Source organism: Podarcis raffonei, chromosome 5, assembly GCF_027172205.1.
Source record: "Podarcis raffonei isolate rPodRaf1 chromosome 5, rPodRaf1.pri, whole genome shotgun sequence".
Taxonomy (NCBI): domain Eukaryota; kingdom Metazoa; phylum Chordata; class Lepidosauria; order Squamata; family Lacertidae; genus Podarcis; species Podarcis raffonei.
In genome coordinates, this window is record NC_070606.1 from 24,729,395 (window position 1) to 24,748,987 (window position 19,593).

At 38.4% G+C, this 19,593-nt stretch overlaps 1 protein-coding gene and 1 long non-coding RNA gene across 3 annotated transcripts in view; one reads left to right on the forward strand and one right to left on the reverse strand.

Annotated features, from left to right (window-relative positions):
• Nucleotides 1-19,593, reverse strand: part of PARG (poly(ADP-ribose) glycohydrolase) — a 68,769-nt gene that overhangs the window by 11,967 nt on the left and 37,209 nt on the right. For both annotated transcript variants that reach the window (XM_053388248.1, XM_053388247.1), the window contains 4 exons: nt 11,262-11,341; nt 8,883-8,943; nt 6,815-6,890; nt 2,209-2,356 (listed from right to left, as the gene is read on the reverse strand). In XM_053388248.1, the coding sequence (XP_053244223.1) occupies nt 2,209-2,356; nt 6,815-6,890; nt 8,883-8,943; nt 11,262-11,341 (365 nt within the window). The remainder of the gene's footprint in view (nt 1-2,208; nt 2,357-6,814; nt 6,891-8,882; nt 8,944-11,261; nt 11,342-19,593) is intronic.
• On the forward strand, nt 977-6,586 carry LOC128413828 (uncharacterized). Its single transcript, XR_008330480.1, has 3 exons — nt 977-1,201; nt 2,631-2,717; nt 6,263-6,586. It is a non-coding gene; the product is annotated as an uncharacterized LOC128413828 (long non-coding RNA).

The following is a 19,593-nucleotide window of genomic DNA, read 5'->3' on the forward strand; positions in this document are numbered from 1 at the left end:
AAGCAGTGTACATAGTAGCCTTTTTTGAGGTTTTTAAAGACTTTGGTGATTTTTGAAGCTTTTCCAAAACTTCTTTTGCAGCCATTTGGTAAGTTAAGCTTTTAAAACTTTTTTTGGGGGGTTTTGGATTTTGGGTTGGGGTGTTTGGAATTCAAGGACTTGGTTTGGGGAGGGGTTTGCAAGAATCTGGAAGCTTGTTTTTCCCCCCTGCATTTTTCTGATTTTCTGTGACCATTGGGGCACTCTGCTGTTTTTTTTTAAAAAATCTGGATTTGAATTTCTGTGTGCTGGGTGGGTGGGGGAACAGTTGGGGAGGGGTTTGCAAGAATCTGGAAGCTTGTGGTTTCTTTCTGCATTTTTATGATTTTCTGTGACCATTGGGCCACTCTGCTGTTTTTTTAAAAAAAATTCTGGATTTGAATTTCTGTGTGCTGGGTGGCTGGGGGAACAGTTGGGGAGGGGTTTGCAAGAATCTGGAAGCTTGTGGGTTTTTTCCTGCATTTTTATGATTTTCTGTGACCATTGGGCCACTCTGCTGTTTTTTTAAAAAAATTCTGGGTTTGAATTTTGAAATGCTCTTTACAGTATGTGTTACTTTAAAGAGCACTTAATAAACTCTTGTTGTACCAAATTTGGCTTTGTTTGGACTTTTTTTGACCATAGGAACGCATTAATTGATTTTCAATGCATTCCTATGGGATTTCGTGCTTCGCAAGACGAAAAATTCGCTAGACGAAAAAATTCGCAGAATGAATTAATTTTGTCTTGCGAGGCATCACTGTACCTACAGCTATCAGACTCGTAATACATTTTCCAATTGCCTGTGCAACATATCCTGTATTTTATTCTATGAACCACCCTGAGATTCTGCCCATGAAGGGCAGAATATAAATAAAATAAAAATAAATGCAGGTATCAAAGCAAAACATCAGACTTCAACTTCAACTATTCCCTCTGAACACTCAGCAGTTGGGAAAAGCCTCTGCTCTGTGTTTCATATTTGCTACTGTGATGATCTCAAACAGATGCTGGACAATTGCAACAAATCTAATTTCTTTCCAATCTCTCCGTCTCTTCTGCAAATTTCAGAGGCACAGTTACATCCATTAGGCCACTGAGTCAAGATGCATCATTGAAAGACTGTAATTTATTGGACAGATAGCTGCACACAGCAGAGACTCGCCTAAGCACAGATATGGAAGTAAGCCAAGGATCAAATGAGGATGATGAAATGGCTGTTTCCATTAAGGGAGCAGAACATTGCATCACAGATATTAATTAGAAAGTACTGTAATAAAGTAAAGTGCACACAAAAACCCCTGAGAAATAATGCTTCCTTTGTTTGTTTGGCCGTCCCTCAAAAAAAAACCATCCATTTTGGATTCAGAAGCCCTAAAAACTATTTGCATTTGCCCTCCGAACAGATTATGATACTCCTCTTTTTAATATATTTTTCAAGATTTAATTCAGTACATAGCAATCAACTAAGCTTCAACTTTTAGCAAACAATCCATATCGCTCAGGTCATTCTTAGTTTCTCTCTTCGGTTTGGGGAAATAAAACAAACGGCCATAGTAAATACATATACAATCACAATTTTCGGATCCAATTGGGAACCTCCAACTTGTGGGCCAATCTTGGCCCACCAAGCCATTTTCCCCAAACCACAGACACCTGCCCATCAGCTGATGTTATTGATCAATGCCTTTACTCCCTAACATCGTATCTGGTACCTGGATCATATGTTTTGCTGTTAACGGTAAAGGATCACATATATCCAAGTTGCCAGTTGTCTTTGTATTGTACTTTCCTCTAGGCTGGGTAACACTCAAGAGTTCCCATGCATCTAACCAGCTGCATCATTTGACTTATGGCTCATTTTTAACTTTTGTCCCCCCAAGCAGCTCAAAGTGGCATAAATTGTTCTCCCTGCACCCCCATTTTAACCTCAGCCTGTAAGGAAGGTTAAGCTAAGATATAGTGACTAGCCTAATTTCACACACTGAGGCTAAGTAGGGATTTGACTCTGAATCTCCCTGATTCTAAAATGAGTCTAAACACATTGGCTCAGTTCCAGTGAATACATATCCTAGATTGCTATCTTTTGCCCAATGATATGAACTGGGAGTAAGTTTCTGGAGTTATTTGGCACCAGGTTCACATGAGGTATGTGAATATTTCTCAAGTGTGAGGCTTACAAAAACTAACCTGTGATAATTAGACATTCATTGTGATCCAGGACTTCAGTAATGAGACGAGATACAATCAGTTCTGGATTGATTAGGAAGCGAATTTCTTCTTGCACCAGCCCTGCCCCAGTGACGCCACCTCCAACAAAGCGATTAGCAAAATCAACCTGACAGAGGTATAATTTTTGTGGTTACAGAACATTCAAACACATTTCCAACCCCCCCCCCCAATAATGTAAACATCTGTTATACATGCTCATTTTTCATGTTCAGGTGGGGTTCTCTTGATCTTAACCACAAAATATTTAAGCAATGCTACCATCTAGCCTGAGCCATTTTATCGTGCTCCTTTTTTGTTAGTTAGTGCTTGCTTGTTGTTTCGTAATTCAGAACTCAGAATTACATAGCTACAAACATTGAAGCCCTGATTTTTTTTTTTAGATGACAAGTATACACAGAAAAGGTTACACCTGGCAGATTTCAATGAACTTCTTTCACTAGCACAAGGATTATTAGCACTAGCACAAGGTAACTGCTCCTCTCTCCTCCCCCATGTCATCCTCAAAATTGCTCTGGAGGGCTGGGGGACTCCGGCAGGTTTAGGAGACACACAGGACAGAAGAGGGAAATAATATTCCGTTGTGTGATGAAAAATCCTTGAACTTATGGAACTTCAGCTGTGGTGCTACATTGAATAGAAGCCAATGAACTTGGGATCCAAAGGCGTCTTCACACATTATAGTCGTACCTTGGATCGCAAACGCCTTGGCTTCCAAACAAATCGGCCCCCAAACAATCGAAACCCAGAAGTGAATGTTCCGGTTTTCGAACGATTTTCAGAAGCCGAATGTCCGCCACAGCTTCTGTGGCTTCCAACTGGCTGCAGGACGCTCCTGCAGCCAATCGGAAGCCGCGCATTGGTTTTCGAACAGTTCCGGGAGTCGGATGGACTCCCGGAATGCATTCTGTTCGAGAACCAAGGAACGACTGTATATTATTTACAGGTACACAAAAACATTTTTCTATGCCTGTAAATTTTAACATGTGCACATAATAATTGCATGTTTCTTCCTCATGATGATACATACATACAGGAGAAGTGGAACTGGCTGCAACCTCCTGCCACTTGGGCACACAATAGCAAACATGTAACACATGAAGTGGCCTAAGGAGATTTGTGTGACTGCGATTATTTGTGTTTTAAAGGACTGATGAAATATTATTTGATACACTACATCCTTGGCCATCTGCAGCCTACCCTGGGGCACATTTAAGTCCTGTAATTAAATTCTATCAGCACTTTTCAGTCTAGGGAGATCTAAGTAAATGTATGACAGAAGACACCTGAAAGGAATGAGAGCTCACATTCACAATGAAAGGAACAAATTGCCAGATGATAACAAGCTGTACACTCTTGGCTTTTTTGTACCAAAAAACATGTGGGATACACATATAATCAGTGCCTTGTTATCTCTTTCAAGTAATGTTCCTCTACTTTATGAGTCCCTGGGGTCTCTGTCACTAGTCTGATTAAAGAGAAAAGTAAATCAGCCTGTTCATACAATTGGTCATTGCCAGAGGCTCTTCTCTGAGTTCCCCTGCCAAATAACACACAGTAGACATGGCTGAGCAGACAGCTTTCTTGATGGTGGTGTCCCACCTATGGAATGGTCTTCTACAAGAGACTGACTCGGCATTTATGTAGCCATCCTTTCAGGACCAGGCAGAAATCTTTTTGTATTTTCCCAGGGTCTCTAAGATTTGTGGTTTTTTAAGAAACGTTTGCTTGGAATTTGATCTGGTTTTAGATTGTTGTTTTACATTTCATGCTACTATTTTAATCTGGAGTTTTATAAATTGCCCTGATCAAAACATACTGAAAGGCAGGATATAAATTTATTAACTAACAACTGAATTGTTTAAAAAATAATGAGAGTTACAATAAAAATGCTGAAAGGCATTTGTGGTTGAACTATTGCTCAAAGTATAATGCATAAACCTCCCAAGAGACCTAATTCTAATATTTAGTCTGAGTCTGGCCAAGTAGAGGGATTTGTTCTGCTTATGCAAAATCAGAAAGCTACATAACTGAAACGGGACTGACAATAACATTGCCGAGGTGAAATTGGGTGCATTCAATGCAAATTTGTACAGAACAACAAATGCATTATTAAATATTTTCCTGCCTCCAAGGCTACAGTTTTAAGTGGCTTGGGAGAAAATTTAATATTGCTTTGCAATGTTAAAACACACCTTGGTTTTAATATATTTTCAGGCTCTTCAAGTGTAACAAAAGCTATAAAGTTATGCTTCAGAAGAAAATAATCACGACATTAGAAAATGGCCTCATGTTTCAAGGAGAAGTATGAAAGAAAATCTGCCAGAGTGGAGTGACCATCATAGGCTCCTTACCTGTGTTTTGCTAGAACTACCCATTCCAGAGACATGGGAATGAAAAATGGATTGCCCAAGGTCACACACACACACACACACACACACACACACGAGAAGTTAAGAACTCAAAGCCTTCAAACAATTCCCAAATTAAAATACTATGGCTTCCTCCACTGTACAGCAGCTATTACCTGAGCCAAATTAGTATTTATGTCATCAACTATAATTATATGAACTGTTGTCTTATTATATTCATTCTGCATACTGTAACAGTGCTCAAAGATTATAATTAGGGTCAAACCCCATAAAATAAGGGGCTGTATGAGGGCTAACAGTCTCTCTTCTCAGAACCATACTAATCTAATTCATGATAATAAGCCAGTGAACTAGATCAGTAAATGGTAGAAGAGACAATATAATGAACACAATAATGAGATCATGTAATTTTGCCAGCTACTAACAATATACAAACAACACTATGCACATTCTACTTTTTTGGAGTTTTTTAAAATTCCAAATTGTAACTTATGCTACTCCATGCATTTTCTTAACACTGCAAAATGTATTATGGACACAATTTTTCATTAGATGTTACAGTTGAGACTTTCCTCTCCCCCCCCCCCCACGTGGCCTTCATTTCCCCTGCTCCTGATTATGTGTGTCTCAGGCACATTGTTTTTATATGCTCAAACGCCTTGCCAAAGGGCAGGAAATAGTTATTTTGTCTTGTCTGCTCTTGCTAAGTAGTGGCTGCTAGCTATGTTTTTCCCCTGGAGGCTTTCTAGAGCATGCTTTGTGATGAGGATGGGAAATCTGTGGCCCTCCGGATTTCAATGAACTCTCATCAGCCCTAGCCAACACAACGAATTGTCATGGGTGATGGTAGCTGTAGTACAACATCTGGAAGGCCACGAGACACCCCCCCCATTATATGGGCATTCCCCCATTATGTACCCCAGATTCCTGCAATCCACAACTGCATTTGGAAAATGGAGTTCCCACCCTTTCTGCATTGCATACTGATCCAAGTTTTCCTGCCCCATTTTACTCTAACAGGTCTAAAAAAGGATGATGGTCTGTAACATTTTCCTTTTTTATTCAGAAGTGAGAAACAAGTTTTAAGCAGGAAGACAGTGAGACACAAGTCCCAGAAAACATAGAGAGATATGGGACACATAAGAGGTTCATTCAAATTTGTAACAGCAGTCCAGAGTTAGGAGATGTTACTTTTAAGGATGTCCTAAATGTCAGAGAAATGCCCAAATATGATATAGATTTTCTTCTCCTGGGATTTAATGCGACAACGCATCTAACTATAGTGTTCAGATAGGTTTATGATGGAGCTTTTAGAATATCATTTGTAAAATAAAGAGGGTTTTTTTTAAAAAAGAAGAAGTGAAAAACAAGGATGCAAACTGGATCTAAGTAGATTTTGTTCCATTAATGGTCTACTATGGGAATAATCTTCTAGGAACTTCTCCCAGGCAAGCCTCATTACAGTGAAGGGAAACAGCACAAGAGCACATTAATGGTCTTGTACATCTCCCTGTGATTGCAGTGAGGCTTGTGAGGAAAACCCACAATTAGATTGGTGTAAATCCTATTACTCTGGCATCCTAAGGCTGCTGAATGGGTTTTTAAGTCTAAAGGAGATAAATCAACTGTTATTAACAAAACAGGTGCCAGCCACCCATACCACACTTCAGAATTCAGTTCCCTCTCGGCTAACTCAACATCAAAATGCTTGTAGATATGGACAAGGCGGAATCGTTATCAATCTGTTTTAGCTGACTGGCTCTCAGACCAAAGCAATTCCACTAGCAACAGACAATGCCTCCTGAACTACTGAACTGGTCATCTGCTGGGGCACTTCCAAAATAAAGGAAACAAAAAATAAAACTGTCAGCCTGTCACTTTCATACCCTGGAACCACCCCTCTCTTGTCGCTCTTCAATCTCTGTGTGACCTGAAGAACCTGGAGCTATCCGGGTATTCCGATTGTCAATCAAAAGGTTATTCACAGAGTACACATGTGGAAAACAAGGTGAGCTGGAGACAATAGACAACGTTAAGGCTGTCAGAATAATCAATTCTGCTGTGTCTGTTATACTGCACACTAGTTTGGTACTTTCACATACAACCTAGGGCACAGCCGAATGATTCTGCTAAAATGCCCAATAGAACAAAAGTTTTGTTAGAGCACAGCACAAGCCAATATATTATGCTTTTACCTGTAGCATCCCATGCCCGTTGCTCTCAATAGTGCCTTCATATGTGACATGCAACCTGGACAGCTTTTTCTGGGTTCTGTAATTAAATATGGAAATGAGGAACGGAACAATACCTTATAGAGAGAAAATACATTTTTTTAAAAAACCATGTTGCAAATTTATAAGGAAAATGTCTCTGGTCAATCAATCTATACTGAATTCTATAATTACATAGGATGGGTTAATTATAATTATGGTTAATTCTGATGAACCAATCCTACACAATATCTGCAGTGAGAGGAACAGAAATCCAACATTAGTAGTACCCTAAAACCATGTTGTTTGCCGCAGTGTTGTAAATGTTTGCACTTGGTACGGACTGTTTTGGTAGAGATGACAGTTCCCTTTAAATGGAGCACCATCCCTATACTGAGAGAAATTCAATAAAACTAAAAAGGGTTGGTAGGAGTGTTAGCACAACACACATCACAGGAGTTTTGTGATTAGGCCCTATGGCCTTAATAAGTTTATTCTCATTAAATACAAGCAAGCAACAAGTCCCATGAGAGAAGGGCAATCAAACTCCATTTTGGAATCCGCATTGCTAGCATGCAAAGAATCAACAGCAGCTCTTGTTCCTTTACCATTTATATATCCAATCGAAGCTCTATAAATGCCTATTTGCTGGCACACAAAAACATCTATGGAAAGCATATCCACTGTTAAACCTCAGAATGAATGCTGAGGTGAAAGATGAAAAATTGACACATATTGAGGAGAATGGGAAATCGATTTTATTTCTGCTGAAATGGAAAATTTAAAGCTTTCGGGTTTTCATTCAAAATGGCCCCTTTTTGCTTATTTAAAAACAAAAAGAAGCATAGTACTATACTGCAAAAAAATTCTCTTCTGTTTCCTTTTTTATAATACTCAAACTTTTTGATTTAATACCCACTCTTTATCTAGACAGAAATTTTTATTCTGCATAAAATGGTATTCCTGGCATATTTAATCATCCTATAGTGCAATTAAACAGACAAGTTTAAATTAAGCTGCATTAGTCATATCTATCTATTGATTTACTGCTCCTAAAAACCTTTATTTTGGCCCCTACTTGAACAAGATCCAAATGCTAACAGAAGAAATTAATAGGCTTCATAAAGCCATTTCTGTACAAAACTTGAGTGCCTTGGCATTAATGCAAAGTTACATTAGTCATTTCCAGAAGAAACAAAAATTTAAAAAGCAGCTTTCTCACTGTGAAAGCATTTGACTGCTTAGCCTCACTCAGCTTAATGGGAAGCATGTGATCATTTATTAGCATACAGTTAAAGTCATTTAGAAAATAGCACTGAGACAGATCAATCTAATCTATAGAATGTACAAATATGGCCTTAGACCCTAAAGTGTTCTTGTGCGCATGGAAAGCACTTCCGCTGATGGCAGGGTGGGCAGTTCCTTCTTCCTGCTGCAGCCCCCTCTGCCACATAGCATCCTCTTACAGTCGTACCTTGGTTTTCGAGCAGAATGCGTTCTGGAAGTCCATTTGACTTGCGAAACGTTCGGAAACCAAGGGACAGCTTCCAATTGGCTCCCAATTGTGCAGGCATATCGGAAACAATAGTTGTTCGGCTTCCAAAAGATTGTTCGAAAACCGGAACACTCACTCCGTTCAACAACCAAGGTACGACTGTATTAGGATTGTTTCCTTCCAACATGAGCCAAGAGGAGCAAAGTAGGTACAAGTTGCTTGTGTTTTGTAAACAATCGTTTATGACCTACTGCGAGGCGCAAACATGGTTGAAACAGAAGTTACAGAGAACTTGATAACTTGAGATACAACAACAACAACAACAACAACAACAACAACAACAACAACAACAACTTTGTTTTATATCCCAAAGCCATTTTCTACTCTGTGAAACTGACAGGGATCAGCTTATGCAACCAACCTGGGTTTCCTGACAAACCCCACCCTACCGCACCCCCGGGAGGTCAGGCAAAAGAAAAAAACTGAAATGTTACTGGGATTTAGGCAGACCAGCTCTAATCAAAATGAAACTATTTTAAGAGAGATATTTTACCCTACCTTTCCCAATCTGGAAATTCCTGTAGACACTGTCTTGTAAATGTCACCAGTCCAGTGGGTTCTACAAGAAAACAAACCCAAGCAAGTATATAAAAATGTAGCACTTCATTTCATTTGGAAGATAAATCTACAAAGGATGTACCTCTAGCACAGAAATGTTGCCAGAGAAACAATATGTTGAATATTTGTTTTTTGTCCAAATAATTTTTATTGGCTTTCATGTAAATAAAAGAACAACATATAACTAGTTGATTGCCTATATTAAGATGTTCATTCCTTGAAAGGGAGTACTGATGTTTTGATTTTTAAATTCCAAGTGAACAGAGTAGTGCAATCAAATAATAGATCAACAACAAATAATGAACAGAAAATAGAAAATGAATGGTGGTTGTAATCTATTTATATTACCCATCTTACTTCTCAATTCATATTCTTTTGAATTTAAAACTACTAGAGGAGGTGTGTTCTCCACACTTTTTTTGCTTAATTTTAAACTCCGTGTGCCTTTATCTTGAGAGTGATTTTGAGGGACTTAAACCTATGAAGTGGTCTCTGGTAAAATAGAAAGACCCATTTTATTTATGTAACCTTCCTAGGAAGGGAAAGCTTCATCCTTCTGATTTAGGAGCGTTAACCTGATCCTAGCTACCTTTTCTCAATGAAGGAGAATGTACTGCAACGTATGTAAGCCTAAGCAACAATTTGATTTCTTCTAATGGATTAGAAGTGGGACAGCGATGGGCTCCAATAGTGAACCCTGCTAAGGTATGCATTTGAAGGTGCAGGACGAAAATAGGATTGATCTGTATGAGTGTCTGCCTTCTTCAGAAAAATGTAGTCACTCCAGTGTTCTCCAAAGGGATACTCAGAAAGGGGGATAAACCTCATGACTCTGGCTTATTCCCGGAAATAAATCTGTGTGACAGGTAGAACTCAAACTAAACATGTAGATTGTTATGTGCAAGAAATGGCTGCATCTTAGAAATCATTTATTGTTTGTTAAAAGTTTTGGTGAACATAGTTAAAAACATTAATAGTGTAAGCCCAATTAAGGTTGCAATCCTGCGCACACTTTCCTAGGAGCAAGCACCACTGAACACAGTGGGATTTCCTTCTGAGTAGCTATGCACAGAATTGCATAGAGACTATCTTACCCCCTGGAAATGTTTCATCTCTTGTGGTTTGCTATGATTTGGCTTACTAGTTTGCTAACCTAATTCATAAGGGAAGAAGACATGAAACATCCTGGCAAATGACTTTATGGAAAATGTTTGAAGAGTCTTGTTACCAAGCTAGAAATTCTAAGATATTCAAAAGGTTAAACAGAAGCTTTGTTTGTTTGTTTTCCAAAGGCAGTGATTTCTGCACAAACCTTGTGTTTACTCACAAGAGGACTGTCATATTATGAGATCATGTTTCACAAATTAAATGTTTGTCCTCTGAAAACAAAGCTCTTGGTTTTCAGCAACTCAGGATAATGTTACAAGTGATTTAATTACTGTTTGTAATAAAAGAAGTTTTGGGAATGGAATATTTAATTTCTTTTCATTTGAAAGATGAATTACTGTTGTCTTCTTATTAATTACATGGAAAAAACAAATATGCCATTTTGTCTCCAATAAAAAAAGAGGCTACATGTTACTAATAAAAGGCTAATAGTCCCATCATTACCTTTAAACAAATGAAAATGAAAAAAGGGCAAAATATTGGTATCATAAAAACTTGGGCAGTATAACAATATTAGGTATTTCCACTGGAAAAATACAGCATGAGAAGGAGATGTGAAACTATTGGGTTACATCCACTAGTTAGAGTAGACCTTTTGATATTAATGGAGCTAAATTAGTTGTGCCCATTAATTTCAATGGGCCTATTCTGAGTAGGATAGCATTGGAGAGAACTCACTGTTTTTGCCAGACAACCACATGTATGCCATAATGACTAATTTCAGTTTGATTGCTAGCCTGCTTTTTGTATTCTCAGGTAATTTAGATTAAGGTACATACGTACATATATATGTACATATATATATTTGTGTATACATATGTAAAAGTGTGCATATATAAATAGTATATCCATCTTTAAACTACTGCTTAACTACAGCTATACACAAGTATTTTTGAATATGACTGCATTAGCCATCCTGGGCCCTACAATCAGCAATGGAGGCCCTGTTGGTGGTCATGACCCCATGAGAAGGCCTTCTTGGTGGTGGTTCCCCATTTGTGGAATGCCCTCCCTGATTAACCCCTCATTAACAAAATTCTGGAGGACTTTAAAAACATGTGTGTTCTCTCAATAATTTGATGGCTGAAAGATACTGTTCCTGGAAATCTTGAAATTATTATGGGAGAATGTGACTGTTTTAAAATGTTTTACTTTTCTCCGTGACTCTTCTGAAGTAGCAGAAAAGGGTTTTCAGTTTCTCAGGCTTCCTTGGTGAACGCCCTTCAAACAACCTACAAAAAGCAAGGGGGGATTATTATAATTCAGCAATTTACTAACCAAGAGAAGCAAGGGGTGACTTGAATGAACAATTAATTATAGCAATTCTTCAAATATGGAGGCTCTAGAATAAAATTTGATTCAACCTGAGTTAAAGACAGTCCAGTATTAGTATTGTACACATCAGATCCTGACATATCAAAGAAACCTCAAATTTCTTAAGCACTCTGTTGTACAAAGACGCCTGAAAATGTGACATGAAAGCTGGCAACCTTGCCATATAAGAATCCCTTGCAGACAATCGCAGAGCCTGGAGACTGTCAGGTAATGTATCCATAGCAGTGACCAGAGGAAGAATGACTGCTGGGAGGAGCGCAGAGAGAAGAAACCCCATAGTGCACCTGCAGCAGCACGTCCAGATGCCTTCATCTGCTCCAGCTGCAACAAAACATGTCTTTCCTGTATTGGTCTCTACAGCCACAGCAGGTGCTGTAACCCCACAATTGTTTGACTTTATGCCTGAAGGAGTACTACTCCATTGTCTGCCAAGATCAATGGACACCACCAACAACAAAATTACTTACAAGTTCCAAAAATTTAAAATGGCCTAGGACGCATACTGACTTTCTGAGCACACATTCTTCATGAACTCATTGTAATATATCTGATGGGAATATACTAGATTTGTGAGTATATTTCTCATTGGACCACTCAGACAACTGTTGGGTTTTTTAAAAAAAAAAGTATTTCATTTTATAATGTATATAAAGCAGAGAGAACAATTATAAGACGAAATTTAAAAGATGAAAAACAGAACTCTAAAACAGGCATGTAGAAGTAGTAGCGACACATGAGTTAAAATAACAAAGTCCAAGACTATCAAAATTATCAGATCATCAAGTTTAGTTCCAGGTTTGCCAGACTTATGATGATTATTCGGCAGTATATGTCAAAAAGGAATGCCGTATCATAGAAAATGTGTCTTGAGGTTCCAGTCACACAACTACTGAGTATTAATTATTTTTCTTTGCCTGACATTTTCCTGAACTGAATTAGAACTAATGTTTGATTCCTTTCCTTTCAATGAACAGGAAAATGTTGTAATTTTCCTATTCCTGGAAAAGGAGCTACATGAATTAGTTTTTCAGGTGCTATGCTGTTCCTGTGTGTAGACCATTTGTGTGAGCAGTTTCATACATAGTTAAACATCTGCATTGGCTTTAGTGGTAAAGAACTCAGAATCTAATTCTAGAATATCTGAAGAGCTATCTACATCCCCTCAAGTGAAAAGATTACTTTTACTGACTTATACCTCAATGGCGATGTTAGGAAGGAAAAATTTCACTACTCAAGAAACATTCCCAATTATTATTCTTCACTGCATTTTAAAGCTTTAGAAAACTGCACTCTAAAAAAACACCTAGTGTTTAAATAAATTCTTTTATGAAAACCAACCTAAGAGACATCCTCTATTTTTAGTCATTAAGGAAGAACATACTTTTACCTCAAATCATCATTTAAAATAAAAATAAAAATGTGTCATCTACCTTCCAGCAACCTGCCCTTACACTGCTTAATCTGATTTTAGAAAGACGAAAAACGTCTTTATGGGTAGCATAATGCAATTTGCCTGGAGAGAAAAATTGTGGGGACTTCAGAAGCAGAATGCCTCTAGTTGCATGTTCACTAAAAGATATCAGATATAGTAAAAGCCCTTTCGGGGATGCAATCTCGTTTTTAAAAACTATTCTTGAAATACTGAAATGTTAACTGGGAATGGAAAGTGACGTAATAGCATCCAACTAATTTCATTTGTTAGAAAGGCAGACAAGCTTTTACAGTATACAAAACAAAAAGAACCCATTACCCTTCAGGTTTTTGGTACTGAAATGTATTTAGGTTTTTTAGTTTGAAGAAGTTAACTTACATGAGAGGTACAATAAGGAAAAATTCAGGGTGGGTTTCAGCTAACAAACTCGTGTCAGCAGATGTCCTGCACTTCCTCCCCACTTGTCCCACCCACCACATGCTCCCTAATCCCAAAGTGGCTTTCGGGTTTAGGAGAACCCTGTGAGCCACCTGAAGGGAAAAGAGAAGAGGGTTTGTTCTGCCTGGCAAGCTGAAATGCTTGTACAGACAGAACGTTTGTCACACTGCAATATTGAATTCTACTCTATAATTTTAAAGTAAGACCCACTTTAAAATAATTATGCAAATCAAGACAGCAATTTAAAAAAAGAAAAAGTGATTTCTCATGGTTTAGATGACCTTGAAAATAACTTTATTTCATGCTTTTATTCTGCCCAGTTTTGAGTGTGAGTTAACGTTCAGACTCACAGTTTTTACACTGAATTGTTTCACAAATAAATAAAATATCAATTCAATTTCCATTGTACTTTCTCTCTACTTTAGCCGATTTCTCTATCTCCCTGCCCTTTCAGGGGGAAGGGCTACTTCTTCCTTCTTTGGCTACTGTTGGCCCTACAAGAAGACTGGGGAAGAGGTCCTTTATACTGCTCTTCCATCAGCAGCTCCAACGACCACCTCATTGAGCATTCCACATGCCAGGAGTTGTTAATATCATCCATTTGATGAAATCTACATGCTACAATGCATTTCCTGCCAATGAGGAGTGAAGACAAACTCTAGTGAAATCCTTGGAATTGAGATGTTTTGTGTTGTTTTAATTGTTATACCATTTTTTTTTTACCAGGGAAATTTCTTTGAGAGCTTTTTTTCCTTGAAAGGCTGTCTATCAATAAGTATCAATAAATAAAACCATGTTTGTGCACAAGACACTATAGGTCATACTTGTGCAATCTGCATAGCTCAATTTTGTGGCGTACAACTCCACCAATCCTATTTTGCACATTTTACATTGTTTTAAAGATGGAAAACAGGAACCAGCCTGAACAGGCAAATCATCTTAGATATTATAGTTTCAAGAGAAGTTTACAAACACAAGAAACTGGTTCACTAGTAAGAACTTAATCATGCCTGCGTGTTTGTAATGAATGTCAAAATAAATGAGTCAGGACAGTCATACTAGCCAGGGATGCTCTAAGCAATTAAGACATTGATCCCCACCCACAACTCTGAATGACAAGAATATATGAGTATGTTTTATTACAGTTTCTCAAGCCACACTGCAGCCCAATCCCAAAGCAATTCCCTGATTGGAATTCAGATAATCAATTTACTAATGCAAGAATCCAGCAGAAAAACAAGTCATTTAAGAAATAAATCTCATTACGGAGCAGTCTAAGTAAAAGACAAAGCTCAGCAAGCCCAGCTTTACATTGCAGTAATTGATAAATTACTTGCAGTTGCATATTTCCCTCCAGTGTGCCACTTTTGTCCAGAACAAGATGCTCTGTCAAACTGCCACATGGCTACTTCAATTTAGAAGAGAGATGTAAAACTTGAACAGGGCTGATCATTGCTGCAATCCACAATTTGTCTTTGACCTTCCAGCCTCTGAATAAATACAGCAGCAATATTAATCAAATTGAAGACATTTTAAATAGAGATTTAAGCATTCTGAAATAATATGGAGACAGATATGAGGGAATGCCAGAGGTCTTCAAAATGCAGGGTATAGTATGAGAAATGCAACCAATGTTGTCCAGCTACTACCATGGTTCTGATTTGGTTTTGATCATGTTCTGAATATGGTGGTCCTGCTGTTATTCCCCTTAGTCATCTGCTACTGGAAGGCTAGGTTTTATGCTGTTTTGTGTTTCTATTGTTACTGGTTTATGGCAAGCTTCCCGTTTCGAAAACTGTTTTTTATTTTATGTCCTGTTAGTCACTTTGACTTTCCTTTGCAAAGAAAAGACAAGAGAAAACTGGCATCAATTTCCAGGTAACTTTGTAATATTCTGATGCATAAATTCTGGAAATATTTTCCACCATTTTTTTAGCCCCTGCCCCGCCCAAGTATTAAGTAGGCTTATCATTCCTTATTTTGCAGTTGATGCATAGGGCTGGCAAGAAAAACTCCTATTTGTGTGGTCCGTATTATGAAAGGAGGATCGCATTCAAGGAAGTCATACTCAGAGGGGACTCACCAAAATCAATGAACCTGGTCAACGTAAGTCCATTACTTTTGATGAGTCTGCTCTGAGTAGGACTTAGTTGGATGCAATGCAGAGGACTTATTTTAGAAATCATTTTCCAGCTACATCATAGCAGCACTTTGTCTTTTCCTCCACTTTGTGTGTTTGCAGATTTCTTTTTTTTTCTCTTTTTTACAAAATTGAGAGACATGAGAATTATTCACTACCCAATTAGATTTTATGCTTTCGGATGAGATAGCCTCAAAGCAGCTTGAAATGATGTCACACACAAAGTGATGTAGAAAACAAACCTTTAGTTATGGCTGCAAGTCTTTTCAAGTTAATTAAGTAAATGAGCTTCAATTTCTCTATTTACATAGAAAGTAGCTTAGAGGCTTTAGATTCCCCTGGCTTCAAGCTTAAGGAACACACCTCAACCATTTAACCTCACAGGCAATATCTTCTTCGGTTTATTGCAGTCAAGCAAATGTCAGGTGTAATATCATCTCCACACAATTAAAAATATTGTCTTGTTTCTTCTAAAAGTGAATTATTTCATGCACTTGCCACATTGAAGCCATTCCCCCGCCACCGCGCTCCACAAGGTGTGATAACCCATACCACACACTGCTGCTCACTGCTGCATGCCAACGCATTCATCACCCCAACCACTGAGCATAATGGCTGGGTTGATGGGAATTGGAGTTCACAACAGCTGAAGAATACCACGTTGGCAACCTCTGTACTAGCCAATAAAGAACAACAGGCTATTGTATTTTTCTTTCTTTCTGCAACTAGTTCATACAATTCACACTTGAGAAAGGTCTTTAGAACCAGTTTTAGGCCTACATACTGGACCACTCTGGCTCCTGAAAACATCCAGGTGTTTGAAACCGGTTTATATGTAGACGGTAAACAGAATCAATTTTCATAAATATAATATGGAGCTTTATCCCCTAATGAGATTACTCTGAACAAATGAAAAAAAATCCCACAGAGAATACTCATTAATGTTATCAAATGGATGTTTATGGTAAGAGAGAATTACATTACAGCTAAATTAGATTGTCCAATCTCCCTGTGTAAACACAATATGCAACATAATAGTTTCCTTTCTTAAAGCTATTCCATAAAGGTGCATATATCTTAACTAGTGTACATTTCCCCACTCTCCCATTTTTTAAAAAGTTAACAAACTTTCCTTGTTGACACTAAAATGATGTCAGGGAGTATTGCTTCTGCTACCTTTAAACAAAAGAAGCATATTCTAGTTTTAAGCTTAATATTTGCATAAAAATTCATATTCAGAATTGTGCTTCAAGAAAAAAAAAGAAGGATCAATCAGGAATTTTCTACTTGATGTGAATGCAATTTTGTTAATGAAACTTAAAAATGACTGAATCTAGGGAGTGAGGGCACAAAGGCTCTTCTGCAAGTCTTTTGGATCAAAATAAGCAGGGAGGGGGAAAGAGGCAGTTACAGTGATTATATACTCTCTGATCTCCAGCTGTATTTGGACTACAATTCCCATCATCCATGACTAGCTAAGGATGATGGCAGCTGTAGTCCAAAAACAGCTAGAGACCCAAGTTTGGGAAACACTGAGCTAGATTAACAAAGGAAAGTAACCCCTCCCCCATTTCTGGTTTTGATGCTATGTACGTTTTGATGTTTTTATACAATAAGTTTGATACAATAAGAAGAGCTGTGCTAACGGATGTTCAGTGCTGCCTTGAGTGATTGGGAAAGGTGGGGTATAAATGGTTTGAAAGGATTTTTCAGCCAGAGGTTCTCTCACAGATTCTAAATAGCAGGCCAGTCTTTTGAACTGGCTTTCTATAACTGAAGTTTTTAAAGAAACTACATGGGAGGGGCAACACTACACCCACTTACTCAGGTGTAAGCCCCACTAAACTCAAGAGACTTGCTTTTGAATAGACATGCATAAGATTGCTCTGTGAATAAGCATGATCCCCTTTAATTTATAAGACTTAAAAAAATATATAAAGCTCCACATGTACACAAACCAAACAATCACCTACATTCCTAAAATAGTTATTTAGGCAAAATATTAAACGTAAAGGTACCCCTGACCATTAGGTCCAGTCGTGGCCGACTCTGGGGTTGCAGTGCTCATCTCGCTTTATTGGCCAAGGGAGCCGGCGTACAGCTTCCAGGTCATGTGGCCAGCATGACTAAGCCGCTTCTGGCGAACCAGAGCAGCACACGGAAATGCCGTTTACCTTCCTGCCAGAGCAGTACCTATTGATCTACTTGCACTTTGACGTGCTTTCGAACTGCTAGGTGGGCAGGAGCAGGGACCGAGCAACGGGAGCTCACCCCGTCGCGGGGATTCGAACCGCCGACCTTCTGATTGGCAAGTCCTAGGCTCTGTGCTTTAACCCGCGTCCCAGGCAAAATATTACACATATGATATATCACAGGATTTTTTTTAAAAAAAATCCCCAGAATACATCCTTCTCAAGTGGCTATTTTTACACCAGCAAATATTTGATTTGCCTTTCATTCTTCTGCAAAAATCACAGAAGAAAAGCAATATGGAAACATTTTTAGATACTTACTATTGGCAGAAATCTAAGTGAGATTGGCAGCGAAGGCCAGAGGGACAATGAAATTTGGAATGTCCCCTTGCAATAAAAGCCTGGTCCTTCACATGTTTACTCAAAAGTAAATCCAATCAAGTTCAATGGGGCTTACTCCCAAGTAAGTGTCCACAGGACTGTAACCTAAAGGCAAACCTTCCAGGCAAAGTAGCTTGCAAGTGTCATTCATTTTGAGACAGTATGTATGCCTGATTTCTGCTCCCTGTTGCATTTCCTGTGTTGTTACCCCCTCACTGGTATTATCTGAAAGCAGTCGAAAACAAGAAGAGAGAAAGTCCTTAAGTTCCAATTCCAATACATAAAGATTCCTAAACATTCTGTCAGCTGGATGTTTCAAAGCACTTTGGATCACTTGCTGTCATCAGCATGTAAGAGTACCAAGCAATGGTATACTTGAGAAGATTTAAGGGAAATAAAATACATAGTGTTCTCAACCTTTTGTACCAAGTGTCTCTTGTTTTGATAAAACAGATTGATGGTCCTGTCAGATCTCAAGACACGCAACTGAGAGTTTTCTGTTTAATATGTACATATTAAATGTGTCATTTCATTTTATTACCTGAAATGGCCAGGCCCTACACAATGTAAAAATGATATTTCCTAAGAGAAGGAATATATCCATCTAAGGAAGGTGCTAAACCTAATCTGCCAAGTATGTCTTAGCAGCCAATTGATTTATTTTTATTTATTTATTGAAAGCGGGTGCAGCTATAAACGGAATGGTTGATGTAATTTTACTTAAGTGCTTACAAGCAACAATTTGATGTAACCCTGGGATCTGAGGATAGAACTCCTAATGTCTTTTCTACCTAGGTGTATGCTTTCATACGAGACCCTCACTAAGCGTTTTGTAGAACTTTTGGTGGTTGTCACCTACTTTTAACTACAAGTAGCTGTGAATGCACTATGCTCCCAGAAAGGGCTGTGTCCAATGTGATAAAATACAAAACAAAAAACCAAGCATGCATAACCCTGAACAACAGAGAAGAGGACAAGGGAACAGAAGTTAAAGAACCCCCCAATCATCTAAGCTGGTCTACCAACAAACACACTTTCTACTGCCATTGCTCATGTCAAGACAGATAAAATCTATGCGTTGGGCTTTAGTTTTGGAATTCCTGTTTCATTATGCATTGAAGGGTTTTAACTGGGTTCAAATGAAATCTGAAATTAACACAAACATGTTAAAACATACCTTTAAAAACTCTTATAACTAGATTCCTAAGCTTCTATCAATGATTTGGCTCCTAAGTTAAGTTAACTTGAAGGAACGTTTCCAGTCTCTTCTTTGTCCTGTAGCCATCTGCACCCCTTCTCAAAAGTATCTTGAGTAGGTTCAGGTGGGGCGGAGGGGTTTCTGAGTAATCTGGGAAAGGGCATAGGGGTTTCTAGACCCCTAAATTGGGTCCACCTGATTTGGGGCAAATTCTGCCCTCCACCAAGCAACCCTCTGGGTCCTATCACACATTTTAAACAAGAGAATTTGTTGCCTTCATGTCTTGACTCTGGGCTTCTCAGAAGCATCATCCTGGCCACTAATGGAAATGGGATGCTGTGCAAGATGGACCTTCAGTCTGATATAGC